General features: G+C 34.9%; 1 protein-coding gene across 1 annotated transcript; it reads right to left on the bottom strand.

The window, feature by feature from the left end:
- Positions 1-226: 226 nt before the first annotated feature.
- LOC129237040 (uncharacterized) lies at positions 227-8,647 on the bottom strand. Its single transcript, XM_054871425.1, has 4 exons — positions 7,519-8,647; positions 7,416-7,435; positions 2,412-2,552; positions 227-247 (listed from the first exon to the last, which is right to left on the bottom strand). Exons 1-4 carry the CDS (start codon positions 8,645-8,647, stop codon positions 227-229), a joined length of 1,311 nt encoding a protein of 436 aa, XP_054727400.1.
- Between the last annotated feature and the right edge of the window lie 15,390 nt (positions 8,648-24,037).

Below are 24,037 nucleotides of genomic sequence, written 5' to 3'. Positions count from 1 at the left end.
ATCTCTCTACTTTTAAGTAATAACACAATATTTTCTTACCGTGTGCCATTGATTGACTGTCTTCACTGCTCCACCCAGACTATGTAACTTTGTTGCTAGCTCGCTCCACTTTTTGTCGCACTCGAACTTACTATGGAGGCTGTGGAACCTAGATCCTGCTAGACCCGGGACTTCCATTAGGTAGTCAAGCATACGATTTAGCTGCTCGGGTGTGGCACGGCTTCTTTTAGTAGCTGTCGAAGTCATCCTAAAGCGATATGCAAAAAGTATTAATAAAACAATAAATTCAAAAAAACAGTTATTTTATTGTACTTACTTTGTACATATATTATTGGTAAAAAACACTCACAATTGCATTTAACAGTTTGGTTACTATGTTTTTTTGTTTCTCTTCATGTTATTCGCTCATTCTGACATTTAATTTGACAAAGTGTAAAGTAATGCTGAATCGTCATGTAAAGTAAGGCAGGATCATCAAAGTAAAGGATCTATTAACTTACGGAAGAGCTTTAGGGCAAACCTGCCGACTAAAGATTCCTTTGAAAATAAAAAGATTTTTTTTTGAGTTAGGGCAAACAACTGCCTTCCAACTATCAGGACTGAGCTGATTGAGCTGACTGAGCTGATTGTTGGCTGCTGTTTGGTTGAGGATGATTTCCTCCTTCTCTTGCGTTGACCACCAGTTCCCCATAAACGTACCTTTTTGTATGTTCTATTATTTCCCAAATATTTTTCTTCCTCTGTTGTAGTTTTGCCTTAACCCTTCTGCTATGTTAGGAAAAAATTACACATATAGTGTTTTGGGTCAATTTGACCCACTTATAAAAACTCCACTAATAACACTATTTTATTGAAAGAATTCATATTTTTTTTATTTGAATCAAGTTAAGTGTATGTTAATGGTAAATAATTGAGATATGTACGTTTTAACGGAAATTTTCACAAACTAAGCTGCTATGTTCCTTGCAAACAAATTTTTGGCACGAACTGCAAACAGCTGAATATTTGTTCGAATTTTTTGTATGATGACAGAAGAAACATCGCTGTCGTTTTTCGGTGGATTCATTTCTGGCAGAAATATTAGAAGTAGACGCTTCTTCTGCAGATTTGCAGTTTTCTTGAATATTTTTTACTATATTCTTAGCAGCGATTCCTCGCGGCAGTCTCTCTCTGCGGACAATATTTGGTTCGATCATTTGCTTTCCCAGCCCTTCAAGAAAAAGTCTTCGCTCATAAAGCTTGTTGGAGTTCCATGAGGGATTTATCTCTGTCCATATTACGTATGCGTTATATGCCGAAATATCTAACATATTCGAAAAGAGGGCAACTGGCTAACGTTTGGTCTGACGTTTACATGTATAGTTAGCAACCAGCTGATCAAGCGCATCCACACCAGCTTTTGTTTCATTATAGTGAAGTATTATTTCAGGTTTTTTTCTGTCACCCTCATCAACAAGTGGAGAATGGTGAAGGGAGCTCAATGCTACAACAAATTTATATTTTTTTGGGACGTACGATACAATAGTTACATTATCCGTAAATAAAAATTGGCTTTCTAAAACGTTCTTTTTCTTCATGTCGACAATTTCTCGTGGCAAAAAAAGCTTATTTTTTCCCACTGTACCGACTAAAGTAATGTTCCTGCGAAGTAGCTGAACGGCGAGATTGTACGTCGTAAAAAAGTTATCGCAAGTAATAGTGTGACCTCTGGGAAAGGGTTTTGATAGGGATAGAACAACACGTTCACCTAAAAATATTTGTATAGAGACGGCTTATTTATACTGTACATAGGTTTGAGACATACAAAAAGCCAATTTTAAATGTATTACGTTGGTTCCTTTCCGGTTGCGTATTTCTTGGCCGTTCTATATTAAATAAACTTCCGTTCTAAATAAACTTCTAAATAAATTTATCACGCTGTCTTCTCTCATCCTTGTCTGCAGCGGAGTCAAAACGAAGGCATCGTGATATGTCATAAATCTTTCCAAGCTCATTGTGGCCCGAAAAATTGGTCGGCCATTATTTTCATCCCACAAATGAATTAGACTTTCATTGTGCGATTTTTATACTCCTGCTAAGATTTGCAATCCTATGTATGCTTCCAATTCTATAAGGTCTATAATTTTCCAATTGTCTCCAAAAAACTGCAATCCTTTGATGTTGCTCATTTCTACCACTATGTTTTTTATACTTGAGGGCATGAATATATCAAAAGAGGATCTTATATCTGTGACCATAGAAATAGCACGCTTTGATGGGCCAGGACTTTGACATAAAATTTGATTTCGAGGAATTTTGCCTCTTGAAATTGGAAGTGGCTGATCATGCCATATTATGCTCTTATCTTTCGATAAAATATTTGGAAAATTGCCTTCTTCTGTCGCATTGCTACCTTCAAAAACGACATCTACTTCACTTTCACTGGATGAAGTATTTGAATCGTCCGTTTCATTTTCTGCGATAGGTACAAAGTCTTCATCGCTATCACTTTCGTCGAAAATATCCTCAGCATCAGAATTAATAATTTGGTGTATTTCTTCAATACTTAGTTTCTTTTAAAAAATAAAATTATAAAAATGTGTAACAGCAACATAAACATAGTAAATTAAAAAAAAACTTGGCTTACTCTCTTCCTTTGGGACATTGTAGAAATATATATTTAGCAATCACTTTCTTTATAAAAACTTTGATAAGCTCCTTACTGCGCGATAATAAATTACTAACTAAGCAAACAATCGACACTTACTCTTTGCACAGGTGCATAAAACGGGAGTTCCCCTTTTTCGAAAAGGCTATAAATTTATCGAGAATATACATATAAATATAGAGCTGTGCAAAATATCCTCGATCTCCGATAACTAGCTTTCTTTGTCTGCGGTTTTGATCGAGTGATGTAATAATAAACGGCAAAATGTTTCAAAATACTAGGTGGGTCAAATTGACCCAACAACGTAATAAGTGTAATGAAATTACATTTGGCATCCTCCAACAACATAAAAAACAGATGTTATATTAATTTTCATATTTATCTATTCCTTTTACTGCAGTTAACAAATAGAAGAAGAATCAATACAATACGACTAGACTAACAGGCGAATTTCGATGAGTTTTACTGAAAATTGGGTCAAATTGACCCAAACATAGTAGAAGGGTTAAGTTCTTTGTTTAGGTGTTCTAGAGCATGCTCAGCTGCTAACGCTCTTGAGAAGTTGTTGCTTGCTTCTTGGTTTACTGATCTTCTTTTTATATCAAGAAGTTTAGCTTTTTCCACTCTAAGGCGTTTTTTATATCCTCCTCGGGTTTTAAGCTTCAAATTTACCTTGGGGATAGCCACACGATGGATATCTTTGTTGTCTTCCAGTCTATTTCTGTACTCGTGTATGGAAAGCTTCTTTGGACCTTCCATGAAGTGGTTAAAATTTAACGTGTTTCAAAATTTAGGGATTGACCGTACTATTAATTTATTTTTAGAATCGTCCGTAGGATCGTCCGCAGGATCGCCATGTAAAGTAAGGCAGGATCATCAAAGTAAAGGATCTATTAACTTACGGAAGAGCTTTAGGGCAAACCAGCCGACTAAAGATTCCTTTGAAAATAAAAAGATTTTTTTTTTTGAGTTAGGGCAAACAACTGCCTTCCAACTATCAGGACTGAGCTGATTGAGCTGCTTGAGCTGACTGAGCTGATTGTTGGCTGCTGTTTGGTTGAGGATGATTTCCTCCTTCTCTTGCGTTGACCACCAGTTCCCCATAAACGTAGCTTTTTGGATGTTCTGATGCCACTCTCTATCAGTTTGAGTAAATAGAAGAAAACAGCTGTTCAGTGTTAGTTAACTGTTGAGATATTGGTGTGGTTAGGTAGTGAAATAAACATATAAATATAAGCTATTAATTATATTTATTTATTAATATTAATAAAGAGCGCGTGCGGGCGCTTGCTCTTTACTAGCCGGGTGCTCGATCCAATCTAATCTGTCTCAACGGCAACGACAAGCGGGCAAGCAGAGTGACGCTATCCCCACTTACTCACTTCATACATATATACATATATAGATAGATAAGCGCAGAACGCAACTGCGCAACTTGTATGTATAACATATGATGTATCAATATAATATATAATATATACCGTATAATATAAATGTATATACCTTACACATTCTCAACATTAACATATGTTGGTGAATAGCACAATCGACAGTGCAATCGACATATACTGTCGCCAAAACAAACAATTGTCGAATCGATAAGAGTTAGTGAAGCGCACTACTGAACTCAGTAACATACATTGAGCCATATCGATAAGCGTTCGATTAAACCGCTCCGCAACACCATTCTGCTGAGGTGTGTAGGACACGGCAAGCCGTCTTACTATACAATTCTCTTTTAACCCGGCGAGCGTAAGGTTAATATTTATTACATTGAGCGTAAGCTGGGTGTAACAAACCCATATATTGAGCTAGATATTTTAATGTGTTCATAATATTTTTATATGTTTTTATTTACTAGTACAATTATGTAATAACCCAAGAACTGATTGGGAAGGAAAAATAAAGCAAACAAATATTTTTAAATCTTTATTATGAAATTAACAAAAATATTTTCTTTCATTTAAACAAAGTGTAACACTTAGTATTATAATTTTATAAAAAAAAGAAACTAAAAAAAAAACAAAACGAATAGCTTTTACTTCTAGCTTATAAAATTAGGAAACATATGAGATCAAAACTTTTACTATATAGTTATTCAGAGTTCTCGTAATCATCTTCAGTTTGAGCGCAATCTTGACACGTGAAAACAGCATGTCCCATACATAAATAGCGATTGCATTTATAACAAGTGTGTTTAGTCTTGCGATCTTTTTTAGTAGGGCATATTTGACATCTCCTGATAGGCTTAGGAACTTTATTTAGAGGTCGTTGTGAGTGTGAGGGTTCATCCACTTGGTCCAGAATTCGTTTGCGAAGCTCTCGGGGTAAATGCTGATTTTCCTTTCTGTTTTGTAAATGTTCTGAAACCAATCCAATACCCAGGTCTCTAAGAAAATTTCGGCGTGACAAATTGCTACTATTATTGGACTTGTAAACTATTATGCTATTTATACCAGCCATGTTCAAAACTGCATAGAAAATCACCATTGGCCAGCGCTTTGTATTTCGCGAAACATCGTAGTTGGTGCACAGCTCATCTACAACATCAACGCCTCCCTTGGTCTGATTATAAAAAATAATCATTTCTGGTTTTTGTGTGCCATTAGTATCAGCAACAACGCTATCATCGTGATGTAATGTTGACATCAACAAAACAACCTTGTTTTTTTTTTGGCACATGGGACAATAAAGATATATCCTTTTGAAATCCAAACACTGTGCTGGGGATCTCTCGGTTACGCGTTTGGAGCATCTGACTTGGAATCTCGGGCTTATTTTTTCGAACAGTGCCTGTGCTTGTCAAACGATGTTCTTTCAATAATTGTAACATCAACGGATAACTGGTAAACCAGTTATCAAAGGTGACATTGCGATTGGTTTTGGAAATTGGAGCCACAAGTCTGTCCACAACATCATAAGCTTTGTTACTGAGAGCGTAAGGGCCTGTTGGTTGTTTTCCTGGGTAAATTTCAAGATTGATGACGTAAAACGACTTTGCATCAACCAAGGCATATATTTTCAAGCCATATTTGTTTGGCTTATTGGGCATATACTGGCGAAAACTGCAACGGCCTCGAAACGATGGAAGTTGTTCATCTATAGTTGTATACTCAGATGGTGTATAAACAATTTGGCAATTTGCTACGAACTTCTCGAAAAAAGAACGAATGGCAGCCAAATTATCAGTAGCTTTTCTTTCGCTCCGAGTATTCTTATCATCAAACCGTAAACAGTTTTGAATAAATTGAAATCTCTTCAAAGTCATCGTTGTCCTAAAAATCTCAACCCCTGATCCATCACTTATCCACAGATCCTTCAAATTCAGCTTATTTGCTTTGAACTGTCCTGCAAGATACAAGAGACCGATAAAAGCCTTTAATTCTGCCGATGACAAGTCTGCCATGATATATTTCTTTACGTGACTATTTTCACAAGCAGTTCTCTTCAGATTTATTTGACTATTTGTATGTAACAATATTTCTTGCAAAATCTCATCAGTAAGAAAGAGTTTCCAACATTCAACAGCTGTCTTTGCATTTTTGCCAATATCTTTTACGCCCTGCCTTTCCCTTATAATGTTTTCTGATCTCGTACGCACGTTAGACCTTTCTGGTACACTAAACCACTTTGTACCATTCTTTCCAGTAAAATATGGTCTGTTATCATTGCTTTCACGTTCTTCAGATCCCTCAGCTTCGTTTTCTTCCTCATTCGGTAATCCTACCTCTTGTTCCGAATCACTTTCAGAGCTTCTTTGGCCAACATTATCAATTTCGAAGTCACTACCAGAATCATCACAAGAATCATCCTGATCAGCTGCTTCGAAAACCCTCAATAATCTTCTTTGGGTTTCTTCGTATGACATATTAATTATTTAGCTGAAAAAAAAAAAATAAAAACTAAAATATAACGAATATAAAACAAAAAGTATTTACTCGAATTTGTAACACGAAGCGTAAGGTGGGTGAAACTTACCCGGCCGCAACTTTGACAACATCTAAACACCTCGCCAGTCGGCGGTCAACTGCGGCATGAAACACAACGAATGCCTACCTCCCCCCGCGCAGCTACTCAGACGCACAACTTATTTTGACGTACGGAATAGAAAATATCAAGCGGTTTATTACAGGCTGGGTGAATTTCACCCAACCTTACGCTCGCCGGGTTAAATATTTGTCAAAAGCATTATTCACAAATTCTGTGCCTTATCGCTGCGCAGAATCTTTAGTTTTTTACCAGCCTGTCGCTGCGCGATTTTCTTGCAAAAAACAACGTGTTTTTATTTGCTTCAAATATAAAAAAATCAAAACAAATTCTACTTACACTACATTGTGACGATAAGTTTGTGTATCCTCGATCCTACTCGGCGTGGCCTCGACTTATTTTGTCACTTTATGCGGATGGGTTTCTGATAGTTGCCTCAACGTTTAACACGGTTGCAGCTCCATCTTTAGAAACTTTCATCTTTGCATATTTTCCATTTCGTTTAATAACTAATGGTTGTTGCAACTTTGCTGTTTCCTTCTCTAATAATTCGAGAAGTGCACGTTGCTTCGGATTTATGTAAGTCGCGTTAATGCGCATGAATGTACTCCTCAGCACGAAGTTTTGCTTGATTAAATTTTATGTATCGTAATCTCTCACTTTCGATTTTTACATACATATCGACAATGTATTGATGAAATAGCTGTCTGCATCGGAGAATGTTATTGTCTTCATTAGCACGAATCATTAGTCGATATGCGTAAAAGTTCATAGCACTAACTTTCTTGTTCAGTTCTTCACCTGCAAATAAATATATTTATGAGATAAACAGAAATTATGGATTTAGAAAAAAAAAAAATTGTTAGATAATCTATGAATTGTACCTGTAGTTGGATTCCTTTGTTTAATATTGATATAATATCCATCTTCTCCTTCCCAAAATATCAATGGATACTGCAAAGCATCGTAAGAACGATGATTGTCTTGAATTATTTGCACCGTATCATCTCTGCGTTGTATGCGAATGTCTCGCCGTTCACATGGGTCACCAGCCATAACAACTGCAACTTCATTAATAGTTGGAACATTATATGTACCTGCGTGTTCGCCATAGGGCACTTTGTCTGCTTTAATGACAATGACGTACTTGTCGTTTTGCAGTCTGTTAGAAAGAGTCTTGAACAATCGTATCAATTGGTTATGATTTTGCAAAAACGTTTGTAAAATATCCACAATTTCTCGTTCTTCCATCTGCTCTATATGGTTGTAAACACAGCGTGTATGTGATTGTTGCTCCTCATCGCCCATAAAGTAAATTTGTAGAAATTTTGGATCGGCATCAGGCATTGGAAGCAATGAACTAATTTGGTGGTATACCTGACCTTGAATCTTGAATGTAGATTCAAAATTACAACCATCTTCATTATGGACGATTTTTGTTGCTCCAAATGATGTCATTTGAAAGCATGAATTAAATTTACGAATTTTCCGCAAAAACAATTTCGATTGAGATGTGGTTCCGGCTAAAAGTATTTTTAAAGGTTCTGGTGGTGGATTTAGCGATGGCAGTGAAATTTTTCCAGACGCACAACATAAACCAACCGATTCACCTTTGTACTTAAAAGCATGACAATATTTACACTCTTTGTCCATACTACCTATCGTGATTAGTGCATGTGACGAATAGTCTATTTTAGGATCATATTCAAACGCGAGACGACTAAGTGATGCTCGTGTCAATGTTCGATTTTCGAGCACTTGCCGATTTTGATGTTCTCTCTGTGCGTCGGTCAGTCGTTGACGTGCCTCTCGTTGTCTTAATGTATTAGCATGAAGACGTCGAACGCGTTGCTCTGAATTTTCATTTGCTCGTGAACATGCAACTTGATCTCTGGAATTTACATTATCCGTCAAGAGTTCTTCAACTGATCTATTTAATCGACGATCATGGACCAATTGCGCATTCCGAGTACGTCGACCAATATTTTTCGCTCTTCCACGAAGACGTGGCATTTTTCTGTAAAAGAAAAATACTATAAAATAATGCACAACGAATATAAAAATAATGTAAAAAATTCATTATGAAATTAATGAGCTACTATCTGCGTCATTAATTTCTGACTGTTTCGAAATTAAGTGAAAAATAAAAATCCATCTAAATACAATCTGTATCATTAAATGTAGATGAATAAAAAAAACTTCTTTAAAGAAATGAATATATAAGTAAAAGAGCATATAATAAAATATTCATTATTATAAAATCTATAGCGATGAAAAATCTGTCCACATAAAAATCCGTGTGAATCAAGAGGCAAATATTGAAAGTAAATTAATAAAAATCCGTTTAATCAAACAATTAAATAAAAGTATAATTTTATGGATAACACAAAGAAGCTCCATATGTTGTCTATGAAATTTAACTTTTATTGAATTTATTAATTTTATGGATTTTTATTTATTCACTTGTAAGGTTTGTCTCTTTATTTGCACGGATTTTTATTTGGACGAATTTTTAATCGACACAGATTCTAAATTTCTAATATTTCATTTTATGCTTTTTTACTCATATTCATAAATTTTTTCTATTTTTTATTAATTTCTATCATTTTATTTTTCACTAAGTCTTCTAACAGTTAGAAATTAATGACGCGTATAAAACACAAATAAATTTATAGGTTAGAGTGGTAATTAATCAACGCACGTGTAAATTTCATAAACAAATTCATAAGAAATATACTCACTTCGATTCTGCACTAAAGTCGCAAAATGTATTGTTTCTTATGCACACTTCAAAACTTTTTTAACAATTAGTAACTGTTGATTTAATATTTGATTCAGCACGCTGTTTAAATAACGCAATTATAACAAAATATTTCTCTCAATTCGATCGCAGCGCCAACTGTCGGGACAGACTGAAATTGAAATAAAGTATTATTTAATATTTAACGCTGCGATGATAGCGCAGTCTATCGGATCCAATGTGAAACATTCCAAAATTAACAACTACTTATTATTAAAAAATTAATTAAAAAAACATTTTCCAGGAGACCAAATTGTGAATCTAAACCATTCTCGAATCCCATTGAACACACACAAAAAATTTCATCAAAATCGGTTCAGTCGTTTAGGAGGAGTTCAGTGACAAACACACGAACATAAGAAATATATATATAAAGATGTACAGTTCTTTTGAGTTCATTCTTAACTGTAATATATATTACAGTTATTTTAGTTATTTACAGTTATTTAAGTTATTTACTTATATAATATATATATGTGTACGGGTTTTTAAGTTTCGCGATGTTGCCTGTACGGGCTTCGAATTCAAACTGTCCTCGGTTTTTCTTCGGTCAGACGCTTAGCTTATTCGGTAGGGTGACCGTGCGTCCAGTCAGTAGGGTCGCATTTTACAGTATTCAGTAATACTGTCCACTTCTTGTCTGCCTTACGTGTGGCCTTTCTACATACATATAACCTTCGGCTTACTCAAAGGAACATGATAAATTATCAAAATATATATTACAAACTTACATTCACATTTATAATATTAGTAGGGATTTTAAGCTTACCATAAAATTTTAAAGCATCAACATAAGTAAAAATTGCAATTTCTTTCGAATCGTAACTTCACCAGTTTTCAAAATAATTTATTTCACTTATGCGCTCAAAATAGAGAGAAAACTGAGATTGTTAGCTTCACTTCATATAAAGCGTACTCACAACAGTACGGAGTAACGGTTTTTTATTCTAAAATAATATTTATGGCGTAGTTGTTGGCAAAAAATGATTGACCGTCTACAGACGGTCTAAACGGTTAGAGGGTTAAGAGTTGGTATTAGTAAAAATATATATTTGCAAAGGAGCTACAGCTGATCTTCGGGAGCTCCTCTCAAAAAAGACGTTTTGCGCTGACCACTATATCTCTGAACTTTATCCTCTGAAATTAAAAAACCATACAAATTCCGTTCAAGTAATGTTAAATCTAGTAATTAATAGAAGGAATGAGCAAAATAAATTTTTAGACAAAATGGCGGTTTCTCAAAAACAAAAAAAAGAAACAAAAAAAAGTCGATTTTTGAACAAAATTTCGGTCTTAAATTGTAAATAAACAAAAAATATTTGTCGGTGAGAAAAAATCCTCGATTAACAATAATTGCTTACATTAGAGACTATTTCATTATCATCCAATTTGTGCTTATGCTAGTGTTGTCCCGGCAGTTGGTAGCCCGCAATTGAAACAATATTTGAGTCCTCCTTTCGAATAGCAGCTGAAATCTTTATTCAATACAATTGTTACAAGTTTTAAAATTTCAATATCTAAATTAATTGAACTCGTTTTTAGTATTTAAATATACTTTATTTTATTTTTGAGCACGACTAAAGTTACATATGTGAATAATGTTAAATGTTAAGCGATACGACTCGCCTTTCATGCGTCCACTTTTGTACTGATTGATCGCTGACCGTCCAACTCCTCTTGCCCGCAAATGCTGTTGCCTTTGCAATCCTTATCGTGCATGTCCCAACAACAATGCCAGCACCCAAAACTGGTTTTTGTTTTTCTCACCTTCAACTAACCTATCCTATTCTTGCAAAGGTGATCTTCATAACTGCTGCCACTATGAAGAATAGGCAACGGTATGGGCAATTTGTTTGTTTGCTGTTTTATTAGTGCAAAGACATTGCACTTGCATTCCACTATTGGTGTTGCTAGGCGCATTGGAACTTCTACCGCCCAACCCAGCATCCAATCTGATGCATTGACTTAACCCAGCATACAAAAGCAAGTAAAAGGTTGATCGGTCAGAAGTGATACCTTAACTTCTACAAGGAAATACATAACTTACATTTTGTTTTATCTGCGGCGCCTGTGCGCTCTTGAACAATCCGGAAATAAAATGCAATAGAATAAATTTGACACTTGTAATTGCGAGTGTGGGAATGAGAAATAGAAGAATGCGATGGGTTGCCATTGCAACTTTTCGCAACAGCTAGCTTTCATATTTGTTTATCTTAAATATTTGCCATCAAGCTCCTTACTATAGTAAAGTATTGTTTACTGGGGCCTTTTGTATATATTTGCCGTTATGCGGCGTACCAGAGTAGGGGTCCCGATAATTTAGGGTATTTTCGGGAATTTTTGTTTACAATAAAAAAAATGAAAAACGATACTTAGCCTAAAAAAATTGGCTTTTTATTTAACTTCTTTTACATACAAAAATGAATTTTTTTAATTTTAATAATTTAAAAAATAGCGCTGAATTGACCCTCCCGATGCATGTTAGTGAGAATGCACATGGCGATATCGAAAAATTGCATAGTCATAGCGGCGATGATATTTTTTGCTAGGGGGCGTAATAATGGAAGAAAAGGACTTTCGGTCCGTTACACTTAAAAAAATTAAAGGGCCGACTTGCCCTGCAAATCAAACACTAAAAGATGAAAGTTACAATCACAAAGTTTATTAACTATACAGATAAACGTTACAACTAGAGTTAGTGTCCACTACGCCACTGCCCCTTGATGTGCGTTGCAGGCCTTTATAAGTTTTGATCGTTCTGCTGTCTTCAGGTGCGCCGTGTCTTGGTACGCTGGCTTAGCCCCTAGCTTCCCACGGTTGGCATGCATTGGTGGCATGTGCAACTATTTCACAATCGTGTGAAACATAATTTGCTGACGCTACTGTCTGGCTCTGTTCTTATTGCGTAAGCATTAGTACGTGGTACTTGATATGCAATTGGCCTTGACTTAGGGTTTTAGGTTGTACTATGGAATAACAGCGATTATGCTGATGCAGCGGCACGTGTATAGGTAGGGTGTGGGAATGCAATATGTTGGGTGCCGCATCGTGTTAACTTGGAGTATTAGCCATATATAACTATTTTATATGAATTACTTACTAGGTTTGAACTTACACTGCACGTCATCAATTGCACTGCAGGATTTGAAAAAGGTTTTGGAAATGCAGAAAAGCCGTTTTTAACAAGGAGTTGTAGTCCTGTGCGTTCATGCGCGATGTCAAAAATTGGAGCTCGCAAGTGCCATAGTACGATATTGCTCCCCACACCATCTATTTTTTCTAAACAATTTACAATACATTTGTTTGACATTTCTATTAAACTAGCATAATTTAGGTGACCTAGTCTGTTATGCCATATTACTGCTTTACTCTGAATAACACCAAAACAACCACTTTCCTCATTTGCCAGCATAAACAAACGTTTTGTTCTTTTAACGTGAAACATATCAACATCATTTTTGTTAATTGTTGCAAATTCGCTGCGAATCTCGACTGCACGACCAACTGTTATAAAATTTCGTGCAATTACCGCAGTTTTTGTGCGACCACTTGAAATATTCGCAGCTATTTTACTATCAAAAAAAAAAACAAAAAAAAATACTTGGCAAATCTTAATGTAACAATCCATGCTAATATAACTTAAACCATGAATAAGGTTGTGAAATACCGATATGAGTTCAGCTTGTGATGTTGATACTGCGTCTTTACTTTCTTTGCCCTTCACAATAAATTTATCCAGGCAGCCAGCCTTCTTTTGAGACATCTGAATTTGCTGATGTTTTTTTGTACCCAAATGCTTTCCTAAGCTCGAGCACCTTCATACCTTACTGAAATGTCCAACTGACAGTATTTGCACAGTGCAGTGTATTCATCTCTTTTTTTGATCCAAGCCGAATATTCACTTATAGACGGAGAGCTCATGTCCAAAAAACCCAACATATTTTATACTTCTTGAAATTTTGTGTGAGATTAGTTTTTTAATATTAGAATCGATATCCGGCGGACTGGCTGCTCAATAGCGGTCTTAATTATGCGTTTTTATTTTTTAAAATTGTTAATAAAAACATTTACTCAACATATTTTATACCACTTGAAATTTTAACAGAATTTCATTTACGGTCTGTATAAAATGAAACGGTGGTTGCCAGCCCATTCTCATGGTCCCAAAGTACTGCCAGCCCATGTTGAAAGTGCGTTGATGGAAGCACAAGTCAACATATTTTATACCGGCTGTCTTTTTTACACGACATTGGCAATACAATAAATTGATGAAATGTTTAGAGCCAGCCCATTCTGATGATCCCATCACATGGAACATTGGGAAAATTTCATTCCTGTGAGTGCGAGCCGGACCGATTTACGTGAATGTGGGCGCGAGTTAAGTATCTTTAAGGATCTTATTATAAAAAAATAAAAATTTAATAATAATTTATTATTTTTTTTTGGGGCTTAAGCTCTTTATTCTTTCAAGTTATTATTCTAACTGACTGCAATTCTTTGAAATGCAATTTATATTTGTTGACAATTAAAAGTGCTTATTGTACTTTACATATTATTGGTTTCTAAAAATGCTTATTGCTTACTTAAGGCGTCTGGCCACCCTGGCGGACCAAAAAATGCACTTTTTTTTTTTTAATTAATAAATTCGAAGCTATGGGCCGGAATATTTTTATTTTTTAACTCAATATCATACAGGGTTTCAAGAATAACATTGTGAACTTTTATTTGAAAATATTAAAAAATGGCGCCGTGATGTTGGTTGCCGCGGAGGTCCTCCACACGATACGCGCGGTCCTTGTCCCACCTGGTCCTCGGTTATGGTACATCTGAAAAAAAAAAAAAAATTCCGGTTATTCTGAAGTAGTGTGACTACAATGTAGCGTAGCCTTTTTTTTTCGACGATTAGAAAAATTATGGTGAGCCGAAAAAAAAAATTTTAATTTTTTACCGACATTTTTCAAACAAAAACATTAATAAAAAAAAAACTAATCAAGTTATCAAAAAACTTCTACGTAACATTGTAGATAATGTATCTAAGAATATTCAGTAAAAATTTGAAAGCAATCAGAAGGATAGTTTCCGAGATCTCGAAGGTACCAGGTCAAAAAATGTAGTTTCGAGATAATCGCAAAAGAAAGTAACCGTGCAGTTATTCAGCTGACGGCGCGATTTCGGCGAGTCTTACCTTTAATCAGCGATCCCTGGACCATAGACGACTCCTTCGGCAGCTGATTGAGAGTCTTGGGCCCTTTTTTGACTATCCCTTCGTGCTGTTCTTGCTTTCTTAGAATAATTTTGAGCGCGAGTTTCCGCTGTAGCGCAGCGCTCATCGTCTACTGTAGTGCAGAAACTGTAGCTGCGATCTCCGACGGTTAGGTTTAGAACATTCATCATCAGAAGAACACTCTTATACCCATCGTTGAAAGTACTGGTAGCAATGTACGTGGCAATTTGGATGATATTTGCACCGCTGGAATTCGTTTTTGGAGCCATTGACCAGATGACGGAGTTAACGCTTTCATTATTATTCTGCGTGAAGCCTCCTTCGCACCGTTCTAACAAATCATCTGCAGTGAGGTCCTCATAAATAGGTCGAATGGCATCTTGGACTATTTGAGGTAGTGCATTCTTATGCTCATATTCGTCTAAATTGCCCATCGATTTCGATATTTGCCAAGGGCACCACGAATCAATTCCCGGAGGACAATTGTCATGCTGCGGATTTTCATCGGTCGAGATCTTGTGCATGAATGTCGCCCAAATCGCCTTCTTCATTTCGTCTTTTGAATGGGAGAATCTTCGAATAGCGAGACCGTAATATACTGTTAGCTCGTTGATTAACTTGTCGGTTAGCTTTCCTTTGCCACCAAGACCCCTTTTTTCTTTTTTTAATTTCCGAAGTCGTGTGCCCATTCTTTTCTGCACATGACCTATGCATTCTTTTTTCACCACTTTTTCTTTGTATGGATCGGCGTCAACGATTCCTTTATACGTTTTTGAATCTCCATCTCCAATGTAATTTGCGTAACGAACATTATATTTCTCCATCGACCTCGAAAATATTTCCACTATGCTGTCGACTTCCATTTTTCCAGCGGACCCTTCATGATTGGCGGCACATTCTTCATTATGATCTTCTTTCCACAGCTCGAATTCAATGGTGCCAAGATTTTTACTCCAATACTCACAAGCTTTGCAGTAAGAAGATTTAATTATTACATCGATCACTTTCCCTGAGTAGTATCCAATAATCGTCGATACGCCATAACGCGAAGAGAAACCGCGTTTGCGCCAAGTTCCATCGCCAGAAACAGTCAGCCCTGGACCTTTTCCCATCTCTGCTGTTAATTTTTGTTCTTCTTTCACAGCATTTTCCATCGATATTTTGCATACACTTTCTGCAGCGGTGTGAATTTGTTTGACAACGGTGTCGTAAAACGAGTGATATACCGCTTTCGGTAAATCCATGATGCCACAAAATTTAGCGATTCCTTTCTGGCCAATTCCCAATAATCTGAACGCAAATACGATTCGTCGATTTATGTCGTACGCCCTGTGATTAATGAGAGGACTTGAATCGACTATGGTTGGTTCACACAAGTCACACGACACCACTAACTTAAAACCGAGTCCACGGATACTCGTTTCCGAAAATGTAATGTCACCGTTGCACTTTTTGCACTTCACAACGTTACTAATCGCAGAAAAAACGGTCACAAAGTTAATGATACGGTATCCGAAATTCGCACTAACCGGTACGTCGGTTTCTTCACTGGGCTTTAATTTTTTTGCCGATCGACTCGTACTCGCCGTTTCCTGCTCCATTTCGTATCGATAGGCCGGGTGGTGGTGACTTTTAACACTGCTCGATCGACGTCTTCGACTCCTCGAACCCTTTTCGTCGATATAATGTCGAGACGCTGGGTTTTCTTCCATTTTTCGTGACATTTTTGTGAGAATATTTTGACGTGCTTCTGCGTTGCTCGTCGAACACTAACTGACGCTAGTGAAACTTGAAATAACGGACCTAAATTTAGGGTCCGAATATAGTGAATTCAACTACTCCAGGTAACACAGTAAATGATTTATCATATAAAAGGACACAATACGACAGCGGCATGACCGAACCCGTGCGAGTTTTGAAAAAGGGTCGGACCGCACGGTCGACCGCCCGTAGTGGCTCAACCTTCCTGTCTAAAAATGCCTGTAACTTGGCCAATTTTTGGTGTTTCGATACGTAACAGGTCTTCAAATGTTCGTTACAGTTCAGGGTTTATTAAAAAAAAATAAAAAAAAAAATAAAAAATCAAAAATTCCAGGGTGGCCAGATGCCTTAAAGTTTCTAGTTACAGTTTGTCGTTGACAAATGGTTCATTGGCTTTATTGCTTACTTAAGGTCTCTAGTTACAATTTGTCAACGACAAATAGTTCATTGGCTTTTGTTAGTTTTAAGAATGTGTCGATTGCACAACTTTAGTTGGACTATACGGCGGGTGGTAGGGTTTGCAATCCCGTGTTATATTTTCAATCCCGGGATTTCGGGATTACATTATCCAAATCCCGGGATCCCAGGATTGGTACCGGGATTAGGATTGGACTATTTATGAAAAATACTTACACATTATCATAGTTGAAAGTACAAAAAAACTGAAAACATAATTAAAAAATTGGTTTAACCGTTTGAGTGCTAAGCAATTTTTGTAAATGTGTGCGAAAAGTGCTATGCCTGTTTTGATGATTTTAAAGGAAAAAATAATTATTTCAAATAAAACACTCTAGTTCAGACAAATATGAATTAATTTTCATAATTCTTTTTTTATTATTAAGAAAAATGTTTTTTTTACATAAATAAAAAAATAAACATAAGATTGCAAAATTATTTTCTTCATTTTTTCGTGTTTGAAAATAAAAATTATAAAAAAAAATATGTCAACAAGTATGTTTTGCCGCACAAACAGCATGTAGGCCTTTCTTACAACGAGTTCAAATAATTCGGGATCGCTTAATACTCCCTGTTTTGCTACACACCATGCACTGGCGTAAGCTACGTCCAGGCAATTTTTCCAGAGCAAATTTTTGGGTTGATGAGCATGGTTGTGTTGACACGCTATTTTTATGATTCATCCACTCTTTTTCGATAGCTTCGATAATTTCCGATGTGAATTGAAGCCGAGTAATTTGTTTTACAGTTGTATTTGAGACATATAAAATATAAGAGTTCAGCACCATTCTTCCAAATATATTGAATACTACTTTCTTCCAATATTTTAGGGTTCTTCGCTCGTCCAAATATACATATAACATTTTGTCCGACTCATCCACACCTCCCATGTATTTATTATAGTCATCAACCAGCTCGGTTTCACCTTTTCGTATTCAAAATTTCTTTTCTTTTTCTTGATCGTCACGTTATCAGTATCTGTATTGGATGAGATCAATATGACTGGATTTGGTTTGGACTTTTTGTCTCTAAAAGAACACATCAAAATATCTTTATGTGCTACGTATTTGGCTTCTCCTACGGTTGCTTTCTTAGCTTCTGGAGGAATCTCTTTTCGATTGCGTCTTATTGTTCCAGTTAGGTATGTATTCTGTTTCAATAGGGATTTGGCCAGACGTAAGCTTGTGAAAAAATTATCTGTAAACAAATGGTAACCTTTGTTTAGATAATTTCCCATCAAAAGCAATTTTTCCACTACTGTAAATCCAAGACCATATTTTTCCACAGAATCTTTATCGTCTGTGCTTTTAGCTCCCTTGTAGCAGTAAAATCCCAAGCAATATTTAGAAACCGAATCGCAAAGCATCCAAAATTTGATCCCCCATTTATGATGTTTTTTGTTTGGGATGTATTGTTTTATGGCACTTTGGCAGTGAGTACCAACTAACGACTCATCGATAGATAATTGTTGGTTCGGTATATAATGTCGCTGGAATACAGTATTTGCGTGTTTGACAAGCACATCAAACCTGCCACATGGGTCATAATTTGGATGGCTTGGTTCAAATAATAAACTATTGTCAACCAAGTGAAAAAACTTCAAAATCAGCTGAAATCGATCCCTTGAAAACATTTTTCCAAACCATTGTATGTATCGGGAATTTTTTGTCCAATAACTATAGACTGTTGGCCTTCTCGTAATCCCCATTTCCAGTAATACTGCAATAAAGGCTTTTATTTCGAGTACTGTAGTCGGTTTCCACTTTTTTATTCGAGAATTGGCAGAAACTGCATGTGAAGCAAAAAACTGGGTAGCATTTCGATTTGTTTCCTTTACGATGGTTTCGAGCAATGGCGTAGTAAAAAATAAATTAAAATAGGTTATTGGTTTGGCATCAGGAGGAGGTGCCCATTTAGGTCCCGGAGTCTCGAAAAAATTATTTGTTGCTTTGGAAAACACTTTTGTCAAGGGAAAATTGCTGAAAGTTGGTGTGTCGTCTGTTTCTGAAGATGAATTTGAATTTGAAGTAGAAGACTCACTTACAATCCTCAATCTTCTTCTTCGGTGAAGTATTATACTGCTATCATCACTGTCCGTTGTTTCAATCTCCATACAATCAATTGAGATCGAATCATCATTCGAATTAGAAGCACGTGACATGGTTATTTATTGATAAATAATTTAAAATAACTGTAAAAACTTATTTTAAAAATTATAAGAAGACACTCACTCTTTGAATGGTACTTGACGACTAAAAAAGTAGAGCACAAAACAAAATAATAACAAATTGTAAACAAACGGATAAGGGAAAAGTAGAGCACAAAACAAATCACAAAAACTTAATATTTACTCTTAACTTATTACTCTCACGGAGCATCAAAAGCACACTAAAGAGCGCAGCAGTTTTGCGCCGCTTAGCATTTTTCGACACAAACTCTAAAGTCAGTTTTGCGCCGCTTAGCACTCTAACGGTTAATATTATTATTTATTGAAACAAAACAAAACAAAACTTAATTCATCATAAAAAACAAATAAAAAATAGTATAATACATAATGAAATTAACATTTCTTGTGTTGTTGTAAATAAGCTTTTAGAAAACACAACTCGTTCAAACGGCTTCTTATTTTTGTTGCAAATTGTCCTGCCGAAGAAAATGCTCGTTCAGACTCTACACTAGTAGGTTTTATCGTCATTAAATAGGAGTATGTTCTTTCCAGGTAGTCACCACGTCTCGCTCCATTTTCAAAAAGAGACATTTCTTTTTGAATTTTTGATGACAGTGTCTCAAATCTAATAGGCTGCATTGGTGCATATCCCTCTTTAATAACTTTATCTAGTTCTTCTGCTACACTTAATGGTTTTTGTGTACAAATTGATTCAGTTATTGAATCAAATTCTGAATCAATTTCAAGGTTTACCTCATTTGAAATAGAAGATCCAGTTGCATGAGCTGTTAGTAATGCAGTGGGATTTGAAGCGTCTAGTCTTTCAAGCAAGTCCACTCTTAATTTACGGCATTTAATTGAAGAAGGAACTGTGACAAAATCTATTCCTGAGACGTTGCTTATACCATTGTGTAAGTATTGCAGTAAACCACTTAGATCTGTGCGGCGTTCTTCCATACGAAGAATGAGAGCTGCATATAATTTTATACTTATAGCACTGTTTGCATCTTTAAGCTTCTTTAGCATAAAATTAATGGCTATGTCTTAGGGTGGTCCGAAAAAAATGTGTATGCTGCCGCCCCCCAAAATAGTAAAGAATGAAAAATAAAAAGACCCGTATTTTTTTTTTTTTTAATCAGACCATATTTAATGGTGCCGCCGGGGCTTTGAAATATCCCATGTATTTTGCATGGGAAAAAATACTTTTTCGTAGATTTCATGTAAAAACCTGGAAAATGAATATATTTTAACCGGATAACTCAGTTTCTCTTCATAATTGGTCAGGGAATAACAACCAATTATGAAATAATTAATTTTTTTTGTATTAACTATTTTTTATAGAACCCCAAAAAGCCCCCATAAAACGAAAATCTAAGAAAAAATCGAAAAACAATATTTTATATTACTTTTATGATATTTTTTTTGTGGGATTTTGGAAAAATATCCTAACTAATAATGATTACTAAATACTCCATGCAATGTTTCATTTGTTTTAACAAATTATTGTTGTTAATTAACAAATTTTTATAGAATAATGCTAGAATGTTGGTTTTGTTTTGCGTTTTGCAACTCTTTGTGTTTTAAAGTAACTTAGTATGAAGCATTTGATGTTGCAAATTAGTTTTAAAAAAAGGAACTTCAACAATTCTGTGAGAAATGAATGTTTTCTTTTTCTATTCCTTAAATATAACTAATGAAACCGCATTTTTTGTCAATCTTATGACTTACCTTGAACACCGATTCCTATTAAAAATTATTTATAAAATAACATTAATAAATACTGAAGACAGGAATTTTTCACTTGGTAAAATGATAGTTTAAGCATTATTAAATTAAAAAAAAATGTATTTATTCAGTTTCTTAAGAAATACGATAGAATTGCTTTTATCTTTACAATTTTACTTTTTTACAAAATTTTAATTAAAAATATACTTTATATATTACAGTAAAAGATTTAACGTAAATTATTATAAAGCTTGTGCCAATGTTCCTTTAATTGTGTTTGGGAAACGAGACTTATAATCTTTAACAACTTGAAGTAAAAATTGCTTTTGATTCTCATCATTAGTTAAAATTTGATTATAATCAGTAATGAGTTTTACTCCTCTTTCTGCAGAATCATTCACAACTTTAATTTTTTTGATAATTTCGCTACACCTTCTGTAATTTTCATTGTTACTCCAAGCCGATGGATCATTTTTTAGGAAATCAGTTGAAAAATTAAGTTTTTCGAAGAATTTTTTTGTTTTTGTACATACGAAATCTTGCAAATCTTTGTTTTCTATTTCATCAATTTTACAAATTTTCATTCGTTTAATGCCTTCTTCATCTAGTGTTTTTTCTTTTAAAGACTTAATCATTGCTTTTTTAGTCTGGATAGAAATATCATTATCAAGAAATGCTAAACCTACATTTTCTACATTTAAATACCACAAATGGTTAATTATTTTTTTACTAGCAACATTTGAAATTTCACGGTCAATTCCTTTATAGTTTATTAAATCTTTACAGAACTGAAGGTCATTACGTGGAGCGTTTTTAGCAGTTGGTGCTTCAAACCATGCTTTTACATAGAGTTTTACAATAAACAGACATATATCATAAATAGCTTTTTTTCTGTTGTTGTTAATTTGAATTGATCTTGAAAGAAAAAAAATTTTAAACAATATATCGCTTTGGACATCCAGCGAGCATGATGAAAAGCACCTGGTCGATAAAAACTTTGACACGAGGGTTGTTCTTCAAGAAAGAGCTTAGAAAGAATTAAAAGTTCTTTGTAATCATCACGAGGATGTTGTAATTCCAAAGTGTTATCTATAAAATTTTTAAGATCAGATTTTTGTTCTTTCAAAATATTTTTAATTTTCGTATCTTGAAATCCAGTTTTGATTTTAGATTGGTCAATTTGAGGCCAATATTCTTTAAAACGTTTAAATAAAAGTACATTTGGACCAGAAGAAGAAGGCATTTTTACATCAAATACGCTTTTCAAAATAATTTCATAAATGTGGTGCCTACAAAATCTCTCTTTCTAACTTTTTTTGCAATAAAATAGCTGCACCACTTAAATGCCCCATGTTTGACGCTGTGGTATCACAACAAAAACCAATTATCTTTTCGTGTAAATTCCATTCTACTAGCACTTCATAAACTGCTTCAGCCTGTTCTCTCCCTGTTGAATTTGGCAACGAAGGTACTCCAAACAACTGTTCGATATCTTCACAATTAACTATCACAGAAAGTCTATCTACAGTCTCCGTACCGGTTAAAGAAGGCAAAAGTTTTCCATCCCAACAACTGGTGCTATCAAGTCATATTCCTTGAAGACACCTTTTAATTTTGTAGCTCTTTCTTCTCGAATAGATTGTCTATTACGTCGAAGAGTACTTCTACTTATAGACAGTGAAAGAGTATCATGTCCTAATGCTTCTGCTACCGCTGTCAAAATATGTACACCACACCTGTCACTTACTTTACAAGCATCGAAAGCAGCTACTATTTTTGGTGTAATAATATTTTTGGTACCATGCAGTCTTTGTTTTTTAGGTTGTGATGGACCAGGTTCATTCAGTGAAAAGTCATTCTGATTTTCTTGATACGGCACTATCATTTCTTGCTCTTTATCAGATTCAGCTTCAGATTCAGCAGAACTACTATTCAAGAAAGACTGCTCCATTAGTTCAGATTCTTCTTGTATACGTGGATCACTTTCAGCAACAGCATGCATAAAACCAGGACGACCTTTTTCTCTTTGTTTATTTAAAAACATTTTATCTTCATCTATAGTCATTAATTCAATAGCATCTGCATGAGCAATGTCAAACAAGTCATTTAATTTTTCTAAAAAAGCTCGTTCTTTTTCTTTTGCATTCTTCTTTTTACTTGATTTTTGTAAATTCCTCCATTCAGAGTATAATTTTTCAAGCTTCTCTATACAACGGTTTTCTTTTTGAATCGGTATCCGAGCTTTGTCCCAAAACACAGCAACTTCCTTAATAGTTAATGCAGCACTTTCACGTAAACTGAGATTCACTTTGCGAATATTAAAAAAAGGACTCGCAAAACTTGTTTTTTGGAAGGTAATCTATTTCCAATAATTTGATATGTATAATGGCCAATTAGATAAACGGAACTATCCTTTCGTAGATTTCGACACTCACTCATTTTCACATTCAGTATGTTGTGTTGCGGATCACTAAAATTGAATATGTTTATTCGTTAACTTATTGAACTTGAATTTCCGACAGTAAACTAAACGTATATTTTTAAATTTAGAATTCTTTTCTTTATTTTTTTACAAATTATCCAAATTCCCAAAAAACGCAAATTGTAGATAAACTCACAATAGCTCTTGGTATTTGACAAGTTAAAAAAAAATATATTTTCCAAAATTCTCGATTTCGAACAAATAATATAAATTGAATTTATAATAATCAAAATTAATTTACGCTTCAACACAGTATCTTAAAAAAGTGGTAAATGATGCATGTCAATTCTTATTACACTATTAATTATTCAACAAAACGAACTATAATATCGTTCATTAGTGAACGCAAAGAAAAAATTCACTTGAGTGATGCAACTTGGTGAATCGTGAAGCCTTTTTCACGATTTTAAGTGTTCAAAAAAAAACAAGCGCTTAAAAATTTCCCGATCTTTATTTCTTGAGCTATGACAATAGAATGATTCTTATTACTAAATTAAATCTATGCATAAGCCAAGACGCTTATGTTATATTGGAAAGGTCCTGCTATTTTACCTGTTACAATATGAAGGTCACATATCGTATGATTTTCTGAAATAGCAGGACAAAAGTACAATGAGCAAGAATAGTACGACAAACTTATGCTAATGCTGTAATTTATTGGGCAAAAACAATGCATAACGAAAGGTGCGAAGATAGTGGAAGTAAGTAAATGGGAGCTCCAGCGAAGACAATAGCGACGTTAGCGACGACAACAACAACTGCAGTGATGAGAGAGTGTGAATGTAAAT

The sequence above is a fragment of the Anastrepha obliqua genome, chromosome 2 (genome assembly GCF_027943255.1).
Source record: "Anastrepha obliqua isolate idAnaObli1 chromosome 2, idAnaObli1_1.0, whole genome shotgun sequence".
In the NCBI taxonomy this organism is placed as follows: Eukaryota; Metazoa; Arthropoda; class Insecta; order Diptera; family Tephritidae; genus Anastrepha; species Anastrepha obliqua.
Note: the sequence above shows the minus strand (reverse complement) of the source record. Positions and strands in the feature narration are given on the sequence as shown.

Excerpts from the sequence above, each read along its gene's own strand:
- LOC129237040 (XM_054871425.1), bottom strand. The coding sequence starts at position 8,647 with ATGCCACGTCTTCGTGGAAGAGCGAAAAATATTGGTCGACGTACTCGG. Across the intron at positions 2,553-7,415 it reads GTGAAGAACTGAACAAGAAA|AAACTAAGTATTGAAGAAAT; the intron begins GTTAGTGCTATG and ends ATTTTTTAAAAG. Across the intron at positions 248-2,411 it reads CTTCATCCAGTGAAAGTGAA|GATGACTTCGACAGCTACTA; the intron begins GTAGATGTCGTT and ends ATATCGCTTTAG.